General features: G+C 46.0%; 1 protein-coding gene across 1 annotated transcript in view; it reads left to right on the forward strand.

Moving 5' to 3' along the window:
* Positions 1–18717, forward strand: part of NPTN (neuroplastin) — a 46945-nt gene that overhangs the window by 13298 nt on the left and 14930 nt on the right. Inside the window, exons 2-3 of the mRNA XM_048955907.1 lie at positions 9990–10161; positions 14130–14224. Coding sequence (XP_048811864.1) covers positions 9990–10161; positions 14130–14224 — 267 coding nt within the window. The remainder of the gene's footprint in view (positions 1–9989; positions 10162–14129; positions 14225–18717) is intronic.

The raw sequence follows: 18717 nt of genomic DNA on the forward strand, positions 1-18717 counted from the left end.
TCGTTTCTTCGTGCAGAGGAGTTTCTGTTGGCTATGCAGGATGTGTTCCCAAGACGGCCTTGCAGCAGGGGAGGCTCTGAACCATTTACTTAAAGGCTCCCTGAATTTTTACTTCAGCAAACGAATGGAATTAGTTGGGCCATAAATCTTTTTTGCACGTCAGACTCAGCAAGGCTTCCTAAAGCACTGGGGAATGTTGGTCTGAATCCAGACAACGTTAATCCTCCTGTCTGTGGACTTGGAGAAAGTAATCCTCAGGTTTCCTGCTCTGTGCAGTGAATCTAATGCTCCATCAAGGGCTCATGCATTTTGCATGATGCTCTCCGGGTAATGTTTTCCCCCATAGCAAGTTGTAGCCTGCATTCACCTGTGTGAAGCTGCAAGATGAGATTGCAGGAATTCAGGTTCTTGAGCAGTGAGAGCACTGCGAAAATTAAACCCCCTGCTTATCGGTGATATGAAACCAATCCTGCTTCTGGTGGGCAATGTGATTAAAGGCTGTGTTCTCAGGTGATAAATGAGTGGGGAAGCCATGAAACCCGCTAGGTGGTGAGTGAAATCAGGTGGTATGCTGTACTGCTCTTTGTGGAATGGATAATTCTCACCCTTCTGCTCTATCCAGAGCATGGCTGTCACTCTTATCTACAGATTTAACTGAATTTCCAATACTTTCCTTTTAGTAAAGGTCAGTATTGGGAAGGCACTACATATTAATTAGGCTGGGTTTTTTTCTGCCCACATGAAATGGAGTGCAGTGCATTGTCAGAGGGATTGTGGTCTTTTTCTTTTCCACTTGGAAAAATTTATCACATAATTAACACCTTTTCAGTGAGGAAGAAAAACGTGTTAATGAGGCGCAGTCCCTGTTAAATAGCAGACGGTTGTTGCTTAGGCTTCCAGGTGATGGACATGGTGGGAAGATGGGAAGAAGAGCTGGACAGCTTCTGATGTAGCTCTTTGATATCCTGATACAAGTCAGAGGTGAGATTTATCGGGTAATAAAGTTGAAAACAGGCTGAAGTGAGGGAAAGAAAGCGGCCTTAGAGTATGTGTGATTCAGTGTGGTGATGGAGTCATTTCCTCCTCCCTTCCTGAAAGCAGGAGCAGCTCCAGCTGCACTTGGAATCCTGGGATGGTACAAATGCGGCATTTCGGAAGCATTCACATCAGGTTGAATTGTGGTTTTTCCCTCATAAATCCTCATAAATGCACCTTTCTTTTTTTTATATCACTCCAGGATTGAAGATCCAGTGATTTATCTGCTATGGTGGTCATAAAGCTTGGCATGGCTTCACCTCTGCAGAGCCCAGGGTATTTGGGAATGCAAGAAAACGTTTGTGGGGGAAGAGAAACATGTATTGGCATCTGTAATTGCTAATAGCAGTCAGGAAAAGGGTATCACGAGAGCTCTTTAAAAAAAGACCTTATTGGAAGCTTCAACCCTAAGGCCTACTTCTGGTGCTAAAAACCCAGCAATAAACCTCAGCATAAAGATGGTGATGGTGTTTGCTGGTGCCATCTGTATCTCGTCTGGAGTGTTTTAGGGCAACGACAGCAAAGCTCTTCAGCAAATCTGTTTGGTCTTTCGTTGTCCCATTTAGGAAAGCCATTCTGAAACCATTTATTTGTGAAAATGAATAGCTGTATATTAATAAGGAACCTTTTATGGGTGTTCAGAGACCAAAAAGAACAGAATAAATGGCTGTATCAGCTCTTTTCGTTCTATACAGAAGGAATTGCAGGCAAAGTTCTCAAGTAGGACACAGGAACAGGATCTCCAGAGCTGTGCAAGTGGTGGAATAGGGGCATTTGGCAGCCTGCTGGGACAACTGTGAGGCAGCAGGCTGTGTACAGGATGGCTTTGGTTGTACATAATGACCATCTGCAGAGCATTCAGTCCCAAAGCTGCGCTGTGGGTTCACGCTGGAATCAGGTGTGCTTTTTGTGCTTACCTTCCAAATGCTTTTCTCATTTTGGAGCTGGGTTTGAACTGTTTTCTTTCTTCCGGTAACTGGAATTACAAATAACACAAGAATACCTGCATTTCATGTGGTCCTGGCTGCTTCTGTCGTGCTGGGACAGGCCTAGTGTTACCTCTGCTGACATTCATCTGCATCTTCTTAAAGACAGAACCTAGTTTTATTTTTAGCATCATTTTCTAGGACTAGCTGTTAATTTGGGTTAATATTCTCCCTCTGCTTCTCCCGTGCCAATGGCATCGATTCTTTAGCAACCTGGTGCATCTGGTGTGGGGTTTCAGTACTGAAAAGGTGTTTGCATGGTGGCAGGCATTTTGCAGCTAAGGATGACTGTCAGGTACCACCTTCGTGCTGTTTTTTGACTGTGGGTGTATTCTGTACTGATTGTCAGTCTGCTAAGGATCCTCTTTTTGTATGTGCTCATTTAAACAAGTGAGGGATTTAAGCTCTTTGGTCACAGCCATGGTGGTTCAGAGCTATTCAGAAATTGTCTTTTGGGTGTTTTTGCCTTGGTCTCCTGCCAAGGCAGGGTACAAGCTGCTGCAACAGGCTTCAGAAGCTGGTCAGAATGACAGTTCAGTGTTTTTCGTGCCTCTGAAAGCACTCCCATCGTGGCTGTATGCAGAATTCAGCTCTGTGAATTCAGAATTCAGCCAACGTCAGCAAGCAGATGAGGTTTATTGCATCTCCCACACCCGTTCTTAGGTGGATGCTGCTGGCTCTTCTCTGGGTTCTGTCACTAAGGGCAGTGTGTTCAGGGCTGCTGCCATTGAAGTTGGAAGGGGTATTGCTGGTATGCAGAGCTGCAAGTCATTTATGTTCCAAAGCTGGGATGTAGCTTGGCTTGGCCTCACTCACTTCTGTCCAACAGGTGGCTCAGATATTGGCTAGTGAAGAATTAATCTGAACAGGTTTCTTTTGTTGATGGAGCCTCATCAGTGGAAACAGGAATGGTAAAGCTAAGCTTCTGCACTTAAATCGTCAGCCTGCTCATCCGCTCTCCCCTCCTGAACTCCAGGCAGTGTTGAGCTTTTCTGTCCTTCTGGCTCTGAGAGTCTGCTTTGTGTTTCTGTTGCTGCACATGGAAACTTCTGCCTGCCCTTTGTTCATTCTGTTAGGCAGATAACCATAAATTATTAACAAAAGGTTTTGGTTGGAAACAGAATAGCGTGCTTTGCTCCATCTTCCGGACTGTGATAAGTCATTTTACCTCGGGATATCTGGTAAAAACCTTGTGAAGAGTATTTAACACTGGGTTATTCTTTGTTCTTTTCTGCACAGCAGCAATTAGAGTTCAGAAATAGCACAAAACACCTTTTTCTTTGAATGAGGGAAGGTCACAGTAACAGGAGAACTTCCAGGTGGCTATAAGGATAAATACGGCTGTCACTGATACTACTGAAAGTTCATAACAATGTTTCCTTGTAAGCATTTGAAGGCACTCACACCTACTGCAGTGGTCAGTAAGGATCCACGTAAGACTTGGGCTTGTTCTGCTCCTTCTTTGGCATCTTAAGGTGCGATAGATCCATTGCCTCCTTCCCCAGAGCCCTGGCCTTGGCAAGCAGTTGGATGTTAACCTCTCTTCTGCTCTGTTCTTCTGTCTGGGGCTGACGTTTGCATGCTGAAGGTAGAAATTCTTCTTGCCGTGGGTGCTTCCCTGCAGTGTACAGGTTTAACTCATACAAACACGGGCAGTTGCTCAGCTGTCAGTTGGTTCTGGTGTGATCTTGACATGCTTGTGTTTTGCAGTCTTTCTTCTGACGCTCCTATTTCTAGAGCTGTGCAGAACGTGACAGTAACAAAGCAGTGAGTGCTGTGCAGAGGAGAAGACCAAGTAAGGAAACTGTTGGGCACGGAAAGCCTCTTATGTAAGCAATGAAATCTGTACAGTGTCATTTTGTGTTTGGTTTTGAACAATTGCAGAAATGGCAGATGCCAAAAAGCAGCAGTCCTTCAGTTTCCAGGCGCCCGTTGTGTCGCAGCAAACATCAGTGTAACGTTTAGCTCTTGTTCAACCCTTTCTCTTAATGTGTCTGCTGGGTACTGGCAGGTCTCAGCGCTTTCTGCTGCTTCTGGCTGGGTGTTTCCATCAGAAATGCCCTCTGACAGGTGTGCAGTAGCTGGAAGTGTTGCCTTTACAGATTTACTGATGCTGTTTGATGCACTGCCTTGGCTGTTTCACAGCTACTGAGCATGTGTGCGTTAACTGTGGACTCTTACCTGCAGTTCTTGATGGCACTGCCAGTCCTTTGTAACCTCAGGTGTTTTTAATCTGCACATGAGGGTTTTTCTGCCACCTTCCTTCCCATTTCTTCTGCTTGGAATTTTGATTCTAACCTGGAATCTCTTCAGAGCGCACTGTTGTGATGGGATGGGGGAGGTTAGGGAGATGTTTGTACTGACAGCAGCGTTTCTGAGCTCCTGGTAGTGTTGCATTGAAATTTATCATAATCTCAGACATTGATTTTCAAGAGGATTTGGAACTGATGGAAACCCAGGGTTTAGAACTTAAACCCCGAGAATATTTGCTGAGGACTCCTTTGGATGCAGTCATCCTGTTTAATCTTTTTTCTTAGGCTTTTTGCACAAGTTACAATATTTTAACAGTGTAGCTAATGCAGCATCAAACTAAAGGGCAAAGCTTTTAGCAGCTTGTTCTGTCTGCCTTACTGTGGGAGCACTAAGCCCTGGAGAGAAGGTGGGCTGTGGCCTGCTGTCGCTTTCCCCCTTTGCATCCAGCAGAGCACGTTCAGACAGCTCTTGCTGCTTGATTTCTGCCTCTTTGGAAATGCCAGGTTTCCTCACTCAGGGGTTCCTTGAAATGGGGACAGGTCCAGCAGAGCAGGACCATAACCCAGCCTGCTTTGTTAGCTGAAGCAGAGATGTGAGAGCAGTGTGATCCTCATCAGCCCCGAGGAGCAGCACGGTGTTCTTAGCATGGTTTGTAACTGCTGGTAATTACAGCACCTCTCTTGCGACACCTTTTCCTCTCCCTCCAGCAATGGATTATTTGCAGTGGTATTTCTGGGAGCACGGAGCTCACCTGTCTGTAGTGCTGGAGTGCCAGGCTATGAAAATCCTCGTCAGATGGGTTTGTAATTGGAATGATTTCTGGTACTAATTGACTTCTTTGCAGCGTTTGTTCTTGTAGCTCCATGAAGTGCTTCCTAAGGCACATGCTTCAGGAACGTTACTGCTGAACTAACAGTCCTCATCCTGAAAATAACCCGTGGTGTTGAGGGGAGGGCTGCATCGGTCTCTATTTGTGTGGCACTCTGCCTGCGGCTGGGAGCCCTGCTGCCCGGGGAGCTCAGCCATCTGATGGGTTGTGCTGCATAATCTGTCTGGCCAGCTGCATTGTAATCTTTTAGTTTTAGGGGGAGGCAGGCGTGTGGGGGAAGAGACCGGCTTTAAGGCAGCCCAGTTTTCGATAGATACCTGTGAAAATAGGATTGAAGGACAGTTTAGTGTGTCTGCGCTCCTGATGTTGCTTGGAAGCTGGTAAGTATTGAAGGATTTCACATAATAAGGATGTTTTGCCCTGCTTGTGAACGTCAGCACAGCATCCTGTCTCAAAAGGCAAACACTGTATGGTCTCTAGAAGTGAGCAGCACCAAAGGTGCTTCCTAACTAACGGGGCGACCTTTCTGCCCGTGCGCATCCCTCTCACCTCTGTGAGCACTGTGCTCTTCATGCGTTAACCTTCAGCTGCCAGTGCTCAGTGTTGTGCTTTTTCTCTAAAAGTCACGTTAGCAGCTGTCACTGTAGATTGCCACTGTCTGATCTGACTGTTTTCTGTACCTCGTTGCTTTGTTCTTTATAAGATCTTTTGTTTTCTGCTGCTCTGTCACTGCGTTTCTGCTGCCCCTCCCTCTAGCTGGGTTTGTCAAGTCGCCCATGTCAGAAACTAAGCTCACGGGGGACGCCTTTGAACTGTACTGTGATGTGGTTGGGAATCCCACTCCAGAGATCCAGTGGTGGTATGCTGAAGTCAACCGGGCTGAGTCTTTCAAACAGCTGTGGGATGGCGCTCGGAAGCGCCGTGTCACCATTAACACGGCCTACGGGGCGAACGGGGTGAGCGTGCTGAGAATAACCCGCCTCACCCTGGAAGACTCTGGGACTTACGAGTGCAGGGCCAGCAACGACCCCAGGAGGAATGACTTGAGGCAAAACCCCTCCATAACGTGGATTCGAGCCCAGGCTACTATAAGCGTCCTTCAGAGTGAGTTCGGCACCCCACGGTAGTGGTACTGTAGTATCTAGAGCAGTCTAGTGCCCTCACCTCCCCGGTGTCCCCCGCTGGCCCCCCGCTGCCTTGTCCTGGTGTCTCGAACCCAACACTTCTCCTCTGCCTGTAGTGCTGCCACCTGTCTGTCTTCTCCTTAGGATCAAAGGACGTGGGACGATCTGGGGATGTTTCTCATAGCTTGTGTGTGAAAGTGAGCCTGATGCTGAGTTTGTGCTCCTTCCCTGCCCCCGTTAGTCCTGTAGTAGGTTTACAGCCACCCTGATGCTAGCTTCTCTGTGAGTGCCTTTATATTTGATTTCTATGTTCTTCCCAGGTCTAACTATTGCATTTTCTTTTTAAATTTCTCCTGTTCTCTTGGAATTTCCTCTGAATGCCTTCCTCATGTGATTTTGGTTGCTTCTGTCGAGATCCTTCCCTTTTCGTTGTGTGTGACTTCTGAATGTTTAGATTTTTCCATGAAGTCGTGGTGTTTCTTTTCCTTCCTAAACAGCAGCATGTGTCCTGATGAGTTCTCTGATGCAGCAGCACTGAACTTATGCAGCTATTCATAGTGCAGCCTATGAAAGGGGGAAAAACCCTTCTCCAGTGTTGAAGTAATAACCTTTGCTAAACAGCTGTCATCTGGGAATGTGACCTTTAGCAGGGGAAAGCTTGCAAAAGCAGAGAATGTAGTAGACACAGAATCGCTCCAAGTCCTTTCAGCCTTTGGCCAGTGCAAGATTAGAGTGGAAATTTATATCTTGAGAACTGGTATAGAAGAACTGCCTTTGATTTTGTGTAGGGTGATAGGTGATAATTCTTGTTTTCTAACGAGATAAAGTAGATGCATAATGAGTCAAAGGCAGAGCAACTTAAATCTGCATCGCGGGCCTGGATCAGAGACCCTCCTGGGAAGTGGAAACAACATCCATGCACATGGAAAAATGGGCAGCCAACCCAACGGGTGTACTTGGAAAATGGAAGTGGCGTTGGGCTGTCGAGCTGAAACGCACCCAGCTGTCAGTCCCAGTGGTTGCACCCTCTGTCCTTTTGAGGAGCAGGTCCTGGAGGACTCAGGTCTATGGACTGCTTGATTGCCTCCAGTAGCAAGAGCTGAGTACGTGTAGGAAATGATACTGCCTTAAGACAAAGCTCGAAACAGTTTGTCTTGCAGGAAGTACCATCTCCTGGAATGCCCCCTGCACTGAAACCCTTGGTTCCCTTGCATGTGGCCAGTCCTGCTGCCAGCTCTCCTCTCGCTGTCGTCCAGTCGGCTCTAGCAACTTGCAGAGGGAGCAGATCCTTTTCATGTGACACATCAGCGATGGTGGCCACGTCACTTGGGAGTGAATTGCTGGGAAGATGTCTCCATGTGGAAAGTGGGTTTTTCCTCTCAGGCCACTGAAACTGACCTGCTCTGGGGACTGAAGGCTAACCTCTCATCTTCCTCCCCAGTTCGTGCCATCTCCTTGCATCTGGTGCTGCTAATTCTGGAGTGTGTATGGTGACTGCATTGCTAAGTGCCTTGTGACTGGGATAATTATTCCAATTCTATGTTTTATTCACGCTTACGTGTGGGGGAAAAAGTATTGAAGTGAATCTTTTAATGCTTTTGCTCTGTGCCATTTATGCTAAGAGATGTGACCTACTGTTGTTTGGGAGGCAGAACGCCTTGACATCCAACTCCTGCGTGTCCCTGCTGGAAACAGATAAGGGGAGAAGCTGACTTCCACGCAGATGGGGAACATGGTAACTGACACTGCCCAAAATGCCTCAGCAGCTGCACTCTGTGTGAACACAGCCTGCTCTGGAACAGGAATTATGGCCAAACAGTGCTGCCATTTCCAGCTGATGGAGCCTGGTTTGCTGTTGGCCCTGCTTGACATCAGCACCGTAGCAAGAGAATGTCAGCTGGATCAGAGGAGCAGAGAAGTCAAGTGCAGCTTAGTTTTGAACGTTAGCACTCAAGAGCTAGATCTGGCTTCAATCTCATTACCAGTTTGGATGATGAATTTCACTTGCGGGTTGTTTTACAACCAGGTCTTACGTAAAACAAGCAGCACAAATGATAGATGTGTGAAAATCTTTCAGTTTGTCATCCTTGTCTGGTTGTCACTGTCCCAGTAATATTCCATGTGCAGTTTGTCTTACAGAACTAAGTGAAGTTAGAACTGCCCGAGTGCTTTCATTTGTTACTTCATTTATTAAACTAAAATAATATCAGCGCAGGTAAAAGATGCAGATGCATTCGACTTGAGTCACCTTTCACATTGCAGGAAATTGTGAGTTACCTGTGAGAAGTGTCAGGGGGAAAAAAAAGCCAAACACAGCTACAGTAGCTGCAGATTGCCCACAGATAAATGGGAGTTGTGATTGAAATAGCTGGGAAGAGAAGATCTGTGGCCACCCACTGAACCAAGGAGGAAAGGATGTGCGGGGCTTCACATGGCTCTGTGGGGTTTTCAGAAGGTGGGCACGTTTTATGCCTGCCTCTAAGGGCAGTAATCAAAGCGTTGTGTTGGAGCAGTGGATGGTTAATGCAGTGACAAATACTGTTTTTTGACAGCACTGTTATTTTCCCCTCATCATTCCATTAAATAACTCGTTTTCCAAGTACTTGGCAGATGAGTATCCAGAAGGCTGCATGGCTGTGGCTAAATTTGTATCCCAAGTATCTTCTGGCAAAGCAAAGGAAAAAAAGTAATTAAAAAAAATAAATTAAAAATCCTTTGCTGACATGAAATCACTGAGATGTTCGTTTGTGACCAGCTTCTTCACCTTGCAGTTTGCTGGCCCAGCTGCAGAGCACGAGGCTCTGCCTCATCACAAGTGAAGGTATTCTCAGGTATTTTCTGAAAATAAAGCTAAAGCTCTGTCATTCTCTGTTCTATTTTTTATTTAAGTGATTGCCTGTAACTGTGAGCCCTGCTCCCTGCTGCAGCCAGCAAAGGATGCCACGTGTGTGGTTCATTGTGAGATGACACTCGCTTTATTCATCATAAATGTGGATGGTTCAGGTTGCCTTAAAAACCTGACTGCAGTTTTAACACAGTGTGTATTCCTATATTTTACTCTTAAGCATTGAGGCCTGCTTGGAGCCGTTTTTCTTCAGACGTGTGCCCCATTCAGTGGGTGCGTGGTCCCATCCCACCTACAGGAGAAGCTGCTCTGCATCTCTTCAGCTTGATGAAATGAACTTTGCTCGCTTGCTCTGCGTGGCTCTGTAGCAGCAGGGCAGTGCTCAGGTGTGGTGTGGAAGGACGGGAGGGTGCAGACAGGGTAGATTCCTTAGGTGGCCATCAGTGTTTCTCATTGGTGAGGTATTAGTCAGAAGATGTGCCCTGGAGGGCTGTTATCTGTAGAAAATGGTCCTGTTTTAAATCTCAGCACAGGCAGAGAGGCCGAGGAATAGCCAGATTGAAGATGCTTCCCAAGGAACGCCTGATTTCTTATCTGTGTGCTGTTGGGATGTATATTCACCTGGTTTATGTTCAGCAGCGTGCAAAAATGATTGAGTTGCACTGAAATCTGCAGCAATGTTACCAACTAAAACAAATGTCTTTTTCTTTTCCCATATAGGGGAGCTGATCCGTAAGGTGCTGCCTTTGCTCGGTGGTCAGATGTCTTGTTGTGACTTTCTCGGTGTCTCCCAAATTAGTGCAGTGCCGATCCTTGTGTAGTCTCTTTTCCTTTCCCTTTCCCCCGTTGAATTTTAGACTAGTGTGGCACATCTCCCCGTGATGATTTCTTGCTACTTAATGCATGGTTTTTTTCAGAGCCGAGGATCAATGCCAGCGAGGACGTAACCATCCCGGTGTACGGTCAGACTGCCATCACGTTACAGTGTAACCTCACCACCAGCCCCAGCCCCCTCTCTGCCAGCTACTGGGTGAAGAATGGAGAAGAGATTCCTGGCACTAGGAAAACCTCAAACACTACAGAGTACAAGTAAGTCTCCATGGGGAAAATCTCCTGTTATGTTGGAGAATGTCAACATTGGTGGAGTTGATGCTGGGACTCCTGGGTGCCTGTCTGTGTCCCAGTGGTCTTAAAACCTGTGTTAAGGGCTTGACAAGAAGTCTGTTTGTGAATAGTGCTGGAATAACACAGCTGTCCTGTGTGGGTCACGTCAGCATAGCATCAAGAAGCACACAGCAGACTTTGTTATTATAGGCTCATTGCACTCTAAACTCCTCTGCTTCTTTTCTGGGTTATCTTTTAACACACGGACATAGGTGCAAACACCAAGTCTAGCTTTCCTTCCCTCCCAGTATGTTGTGCTCTTATCTCTGTGCTCCTTATATCTACATGAAGATAAACTTTCAGCTGTGCACTCCTGTTGTACAGGAATAAATCACCCCAGCAGTCAGCTGGTTTAGTCATTTTCTGACCTTGGAATGTGAGGAACTGTTCTGAGTGTTGTCAGAGCTGTACTTTGAGATGATAGCAAACCTTGACTAAACTAGCAGAGCTCTATCACATGCTTCATGTCAGTGTATCTGTATTTTCAGCATTAATGTGTTCCACGTGTGTGTGCTCCAGATTTGTCTCTACTTCCCATCTAAGGGTGTGGAGGAGAACAGCATGTATACGGCCAGCTCTTCCATTCCTCTGTAGCAGAAATCCTTCCAGGGTTTCTGCATTCCTGCAGTAGTGCTTCCTGGCCGTGGAGTTGATGGGGGCACACAGAACACGTTCAGCCATGCCACCAGAGATCTGTTCTGTTATGTGAATTCCTTGCTTTTTTCCCCTCCCAAGCTTTCATTTCCTTCTCTTGGAGCTAGAATGGGCCTCAAGCACAACCTTCTGTTCAGTGCTAAGCTAAATTGGGAAGCACTTAGGGAACATCTTAACCACCTGTGGTATTTCTCTTTAGAGAAACAAGACCGGTTTTGAGCCTGCTATTTAGCTGTTAGAAGCACCAGCAAGAGGAGCAGGGTGAGGCTGTTACAGCGCATCTGCTGTGCCGTGCCCTGGCTGCCTGTGCACCCTCCTGGCTTCTCTTATCTTTGCCACAGTTCTCTGCTCTCTTTACTGCACAAATGGCACAGAATTAGGAAATATCAAAGTCTCTCAGTGCCTTGGCAAAGAGAAAATTCACCACGAAGTTATGGAAGTTGCACTTGATTTTGAGCAAGCTGTGTTCATGCTGTTCCTTTTTACTTTACAACCCACCTGCGTTATTGCTTCAGTTTTTGCAGTTCAATACCCTACTTCTGTAAATAGATGCTGTTGGATGCATCACCACGTGCTCAGTGTGACGCTCAGTGCTGCATCTCAGATGGAAAGGCTTTGCTTTATCTAGAGTTTAACGTGATGAGCAGCCTTGTACAAAAGCACCAGCTGGAGTGATGAAAAAGGCACCTTGCATCAGGATTATGGAAACTCACAGGTTGCCAGAAGCTACCTGTCAAGGTTAACTCCTCTAAAAGCTGTCCCAGGCTGGGGGTTGTTTGTTTTTTCCTTCTGAATTTCTATGTCAAGTAGAATTATTTGGAGTTTTCGATTCCTGAAGGAGCAGTGAGGTGAGCAGAGTGGAGGAAGCCTCCCTGTTCTCAGTGGGGAGGAGTGTGGTAGAGCAACCAGGGGCAGCTTGAGAATTTGGTCAATTAATGTTCAAAGTGTAAGCTTGGATTCCTGCTATTTTATAGTTTGCTTTACTGCATGCTGTGTTTTGGGGCTTTCTGGAGCATTTCTGAACTGCATCTGATGCGTTCATGAACTTCTAGTTTGCTTTCTTTGTTTTTCAGATCCAGAAATACCAAATTATGTAAGTGGATTAATGGAAACAATGTCAAAATAGTAACAGTTCAGAGATTATTTGACTTGAGCATTTACTCCATAATTATTTGCTCACGTCAGATTTCATTTCCTTTTCAAAACAGGTTTTGGTTCTTGGTGTTTCAATCACTAATACGTGTTGGTTTGCTGTATGGTTTTATACATATATATAGTTAATACTTGAAGTTCAGTGCTGTTTGTGAAGCAGAAAGTCTCATAATCTGTGGGTTAAACAACCCACCTCAAAAATCCTGCTGCACAGAGCTGCAGAAAGCACATCTTCCCTGATTCTTCATTCAGCTGCTCTTGCTGGCTGGCAGCTGTAGCAGGGAAGCCCAGTTTTATGCGTAGCTTTTAATAAACAATTTTGATGAAAAAAATGAGTCAGAATCAATTGTAGAGCAGCCTTTTAAACAGTGGGAAGCATCTGGACGTGGTTCTGGTCATCCTGTGCTTTAATTCTAGGAAATGCCCTTCATCTGTGTTTGTAGTTAGGGGGAATGAAGTGGTGACTTCTTTCTTCATCGGTTAATTCAGGGTTGGGTTACAGATTGCAGGGTTGAACTGAATAAAATGTCTGCTTGCTGTCTGCTGAAACGTTCATGGCTGTGAGAAGCTGGGCTCCTCCTGGAGCCGCAGGGCAGGGGAAGCTGCTGGCTAAACGCACTCCTTTCAGGCTCTGGTCTGCCTTGAACAGTTTACAGCTGTATCAGTTTGCACCTGTAGCAACACCATAAAGCAATAAAGCTGTTCTGGAGGCTGAAGTTTCACTCTTTTGGTGGAGTCTACATAGAACAACAACAAACATTTCTCATCACTTCTTAAAAACTGACTGAAAAACGGTGACCAGAGTGCACTTCCTTAAACGTTAGAGCCTCACAGAACTGAGGCCTTGAGCTTCAGGACTGCTTCATTCTGGAAGTGTGCAGGTAGGTTTGTCCCATGGCAGCTGGCTGAGGACTTGGCCACCCTTAGCCAGCAGTGTCAGCGTGTGCTGCTGTTCAGAGCCAGTGCTTTTCCAGCCCAGCTGCCAGCTAAATTGCAGCGATGGCTTTGATGTTAGATCATTCCTTATCATCGAGGTAATCTTTCTTAACTATGGAAAGTGGGTGTTACCTTTATCTGAAAGGCATAAACTTTATAACTAGCTTTACGTTTCCACTGATGACTCTGAGTGCTGTAAAAGCAGTGGAGATTGAGTGAAAGCACAGTGTCAGCCTGGGCAGCTTTTTCCATGTGACTAAGCAGTTTCCATGTGTAATTAAACTCTTTTGCTGCAGTGTTCTTCTCCAGGATTTCTGTTCATCTGTGTCCTGTTTTGTTTATTCATTATGGAGATGGAGGCTGTGTCACTTCACAGTGTGTTTCCATACTCCAGGATGCCTACTGTCAATAAATACTTGAACATACACGTAGAGCTTAGCAGTAATTCATTTCCACAAGCTTTTCAAAGGCCAGCAAAAGGTGGTGAACTGGAAGTTAGCATCATTTCAGGAGTAAATTTTACTTTCTCATTTGTTGCAGATACAGTTTTCTTATGGTTGGCCTACATCAGGTTTTACTTCTGCTTGCTGTTACTGCTCAGACCTTTCCTGATTTTCTAAATGGCACTGGATTGTTCTTTAGCACCTTGCTTCATGAGCTGACCAGCTTTTGCAGATCTTTCCATACCTGCTTTGGCTCAGGGAAAGCTGTTAATGGAGCAGTACCATATCTGCTATTAAAAAAGAATGACATGATGTGAGATGACAGCACGTGCTTTGATTGTTTTCTAGTTTATCAATTTCCAGTTGGATGTCCAGTTTTCATTGCAGGTAGAGAAATGTGACTTATCTGCCTATTTTCCATGCAGGCTGTAGTGAGTAATGATCAGAGTCCTTTGCTTTCAAACTGAATGCAGTTTCTCCAGCTCAGTTGGTGCTGCCTTTCCAGGCTACAGCTCACCCTTTTTCAGGGCAAAAGACAGTGATTTTGAACAGACACATCTCTACAACACACAAAATAAGTTGAATGTAACAGCTGTAATTTGTTAACAGGTTAAACTGTGTGTGTGGGGGGGAGCATTCCTGTCCTGTTGGTGTTTGGTTGCTGACATGGTACCTAACACAGCTCATGTGTTCTCTCCCTGTCTGCAGGATTTTGAAGCCCAGAGCAGAAGAGTCAGGGGAATACTTGTGCGTGTTTGTGTTTGCAAACTCTCCTGTAGCCAACGCCACTATAGAAGTGAGAGGTACTTTTTTTGTTGTTGTTTTCTTTTGTCTCCTCTCCTTAAAAGAGAAATGCTTTCACCGCCCCTGGCGCTCCGTGTCTGTACAAGAGGACTTGCTTCGTCCTTCCTTGCAAAAACAAGCCTGTATGCAATCTTTGGTTATAATTTCAGAGGAAGTCTTGCAGAAAATCCAGAGGTAAGATCTCAGCAATACAGGAATATGAATGTTGCTCTCGTGGAGGGCACTGAGATACCTTCCAGTTCTTGCTTCTGTGCTCCTTTGGCAATTCTGGCTATTAGGAAGGAGGAAGGAGCATGCCTGCCCAGCAGCACGAGGAGATGCCTTTCCCCGAGCACAGACAGCTAGCTGTGACTTCCTTCCTGTTCCTAACGGTGAATGAGGCCTCCTGAGTGAATCCAGTGTGCCTTGAATTTATCTCTTCCAGAATGGAGAAAAAGTGAGAACCAGCATCTCACAGGTGGCAGCTTGGATCTGGTGTATTGCAGGTTTTTGTCTGGAGACTGTTTCAACTGCTGGGGAAGCCTGGGTGCCAGTTTGGAACAGGTGCCCTGTGCCAGATTGGGGTTCTCATGTTTTTTTTGTCTTCTATATGCTGGTGCTTTTCTGAAATCTTCAGGGCCCTAAAATTGTGGCTAGAAAGCAGAGCAAAAGAATCAGATGTGGTCTTTGCACCAACAAAAGAACAATGTCTGAGATGTTAAACAACAAGAAAGGGGATAGAGTGAAGATGATGATGTTCTGTACAGCATTAAATTGCTGTTCAAGTTGTTCATCGAATAACTGGGAATTGCTGGACAGCACTGTGGCTGTGGTCACTGCAGTGCAGTGGCTGTGGTCTTCTTATGTCCTCTGATGAGATGGAATTGATGTATTATGGCAGCACTGTTAGCCAAAGACAGATGGGATCAATCAGAAACTTGATTGAAAGTTCTTGCACCCAGGCTGTGTGTGCCTGGGGTTACACTAATGCTTGTTTCACCACTACTGTAAATTTGTTTGGAGTGTAAATCAGCGTTACTTACCGTCTTCATTCCATGTCCAGCTCAGACACACAGATTCCTCTGTGCTGTTGGAACAGCTGTGGTGGGAAACCTTTCCCCTGGGAGATTCTGGTGCCTCGTTGAGTAGTGCATGGGCAGGTTCCCCAGTGCAGTGTAAGGAAGTGGGGCGAATTCAGCAGTCTGTGCACAATGATCATGCACAGTAATGTCATGAATCTCTTGGGAGATGAAGCCCCCTGAACTGCACACACAGTTTCCTCGGGAAGATAAATATTGCTGGATAAATAAGCAATCCAATTGATGTTGCACCAAGAAAAGCTTGCTGACTTCCTACCTTGATTTTAAAATGCTTTTCAATGATCTCGCATATAATAATCTTTCAAGCTATAGCCAGCATGATGCAATAGCTCTGCCAAGAAGAAGAAAATCTAGAATACACATTCTTGTGAAAGTGCTGCAAGTTTCTGTTGGCCTAAGAAGGGCTGGGCACGTGACAGTTGGTGTTTGCATTCTGCTCTTGCACTGTCACTGCTGAATCTTTCAATATCTTAATTAAGATCTTGGTTCTTTCTGCCTTCCTTAGGCTGCTTTCAAGAGTGACAAACTGCTTCCAGAGTCAGGAAGCACAGCTTTGGTGATGGATTGAATAAGACCCGTTCCAGCTTTGTATAATCTGTCAAAAGACCTTTTGGAGACCTTTGGCTTAAGGCTTCTCTGCTGTCTGGTGGCAGAGAGGTTTATGCAGGGACAGGGGATTGAAGATTCTAGAAAGAAAAGCCAATATATCTGATTGAACTACTGGCAGTAAGGGCAGGAGGAGAATGATAATTAATCCTCCTAACCACTTTTCACAGGTAATTTATGTTTAAATACAACCGAGTAATCATCATTTAATGAGCACCACCCCGGAGGCGCCTCACCTGCAGCTTGTTCAGCAGTGAACCTCAGGGCCTTGGCAGTGCTGTTCTGCAGCTCCTCCTTGCAGCACCTGGAGAAGTGTGGAGGCTGTCTGAGTGGGCAATGCCTTCCCAAGGTTTCTGAGCAAATTGGAAACTGGAACGAGTGCATATTGGTAAACTGGAAGTGTCTTTGTTGTCTAACTTGTGTTACGTGGAGGCTTGGTGTAGCTGTACGCTGGGATTGCCTTTAAAGCACAGGTTAAAGTGAGCTTTGTAATCTTCCTGCAGTCCTAGCAGTGCAGGTGAATTTATTATGCTTAGAGAGTATGCTTCTAAGTTACTGCACCTGGAAGAGCCATACAGCTAAACTTACCTGGGATCAGAAAGATTCTCTTGGTTACAGAAGTCTGAATAGTAGCCATCACAGTTGCAAAGGCTTTTCTCCCATTCTGCAGAGGAGGTGTTCCTTATTCTTGCAGGTGGGTATAAATATTTTGTGCGTTCTGCTCAAGCAGCTCTAATGATCAAATCAAACTGATGTTTGTTCTACTTGATGCATGGAGGTGCTAACTGGTTGTTCACTGAGGCACGTGTGATGTGTCAGTGATGCACAAATCTGGTTGGGCTGTGCAGTTGCTGTAATTTAATGCTCATCTGTGTGTGTGGCCCTTAGAAGCGTTTGTGGACAAGCAGTTATGGACAAATTTGTTCACTTAATTGCTGCTCGTAATTGTATTGAAGTTCTGATGTGCTGATGCACATAGAAAAGATGGCCCTGAATACAAGAGTGCCTGTGGACCAGAATAGTGACTTTCTGACAACTTGAGAACAACTCTAGCAAATGCCTCGCAGCAGATGTAGCCCAGGGTGCGCCAGTGCCATTTGCCTTTTATGTAATGTTGCCTGTTTTCTTCCTCCATCTTCACAAGTGCTGTGTAGGAAGAGGAGAGCACAGGAACACGAGCACTGCTGTCTGGATGTAGGCTTTTTAGTTGCTCCCTTTCTACGCAGCAGAAGTACCTGCAGTGCTCATGTAGTGGTGTGTCTCGCTCCGGTTTATGGGAGGGAGAGGAGGTTCTTTATTATCTCTATACCCGGCGTGAGATTAAGAAACAACGGTTCAAACGTTGGTCCGAGCAGTTGATTACAGATCTTAATCAGGGAAATGGGGAAGGGGAGGACGGACGCTATTATGAATGAGGGTGATGGGGGAAGGGAAGGAGGGCGATAGAAAAGATAGAAGAGAAGAAGCAAGGAGTCTTTATAGGAAGCAAGAGGGACACAGTCACCAGCATGGATCCAGCGAGGTTTGCAGTTCAGTCTTTGATCTTCAGTAGTGGTGGGTCGTCAGGCAGAGTCGTTCTATTGACCACGATGAGCATGGTGATGATGGCCCCTTTTCAGTGGTTTCAAAGTGGTTGAGTCAGCTGTCTTTGGAGAGTGACAGCTCAAATCCAAAGTGGTTGAGTCAGCTCTCCTTGTGGTGGCAGCTTCTCACCCTGGGACCTCAGCAGGAAATTCCTTTGTTCTTATCTTTCTGGCCTTGCCAGCAGATAAGAGGAAGCAGGGAGGCACCAACTTACATCTTGCCTTCGCAGGATACAATGGCATCATCCCCCAGCCTCCCATACCAAGCTGGAGTGGTTCAGTCACAGGCCAGATCTTCCGCCAGTGAACACTGCTGAGCGCTCTCTTCCGCTCTCTACAGAGCAAACAGCTCTGGGGGAAGGGGTTTCAAATGTTCCCAAAGTGAAATCGATTGTCACACAGTTAGCACCCATCAATTGCCTCCTTGACAAGTCACTCAGAGTCTTATCACAAGAAAAACCTCAGGAAGCAAGCTTGGAGCCAGAAAAAACAAGGAAGGATTTTCACATGGTGTTGTAATACAGGAGCTCTGCACGCTGCAAGATTGAAAGCAAGCAATGCAACTCTTAGGTGAATTCTCTGCAATCTCGCTGTGTTATCAAGAACCTTGGAGAAGGAGGTGGAAACAAGTTTGTCTCGTCTTCTGATGCTCTGCAAGCTGCCATGTCCAGTGCAGCAAAGTAGCAGCGAGAACCAGATGGTGAAGAGTTTGCTTCCAGTCCCCTCTGGCTGCCCAGAAGCTGTGCAAGCGCCAGAAAAGATGTTGATTTATTCTGACTGGTGGATGGCATCTGCCTTCCCATCCTTTCTTTCTGTGCACCTGGAGAGACAGAGCTCTGTTGCTTTTTTTTCTTTGTAGGCCTTTCTACCATCGTGATGTCGTTCTTCTGGCCTCCTTCCTTCATCCCCTCTCTCTTCTGCACCCTCATCTTCCCTTGTCCCCAGTTAGTCAGGAGCTCAGAGCAGTGTGAGAACATGAAACGTAGCAGTTTGTCCCAGTGCTTCCTGTACCCCTAACTGCAGCTCAGCCGAGGCTCAGGCTTCACACCGACACCCGCATCCAGAGTGTGAGCTGCCTGCTTGTGCTGTGGCTCCAGCCCAGGCTGCACGTTGGAAAACCGCTGGATGTTTCAGCAGCCTTGGAAGCTCTTGGTTTCCTGACACCTGACTGTCTTAGGAAATCTCTGCAGCAGTTTCACAACACTACTAGAAGGGAATGAAGAA

This window comes from Lagopus muta, chromosome 10, assembly GCF_023343835.1.
Source record: "Lagopus muta isolate bLagMut1 chromosome 10, bLagMut1 primary, whole genome shotgun sequence".
In the NCBI taxonomy this organism is placed as follows: domain Eukaryota; kingdom Metazoa; phylum Chordata; class Aves; order Galliformes; family Phasianidae; genus Lagopus; species Lagopus muta.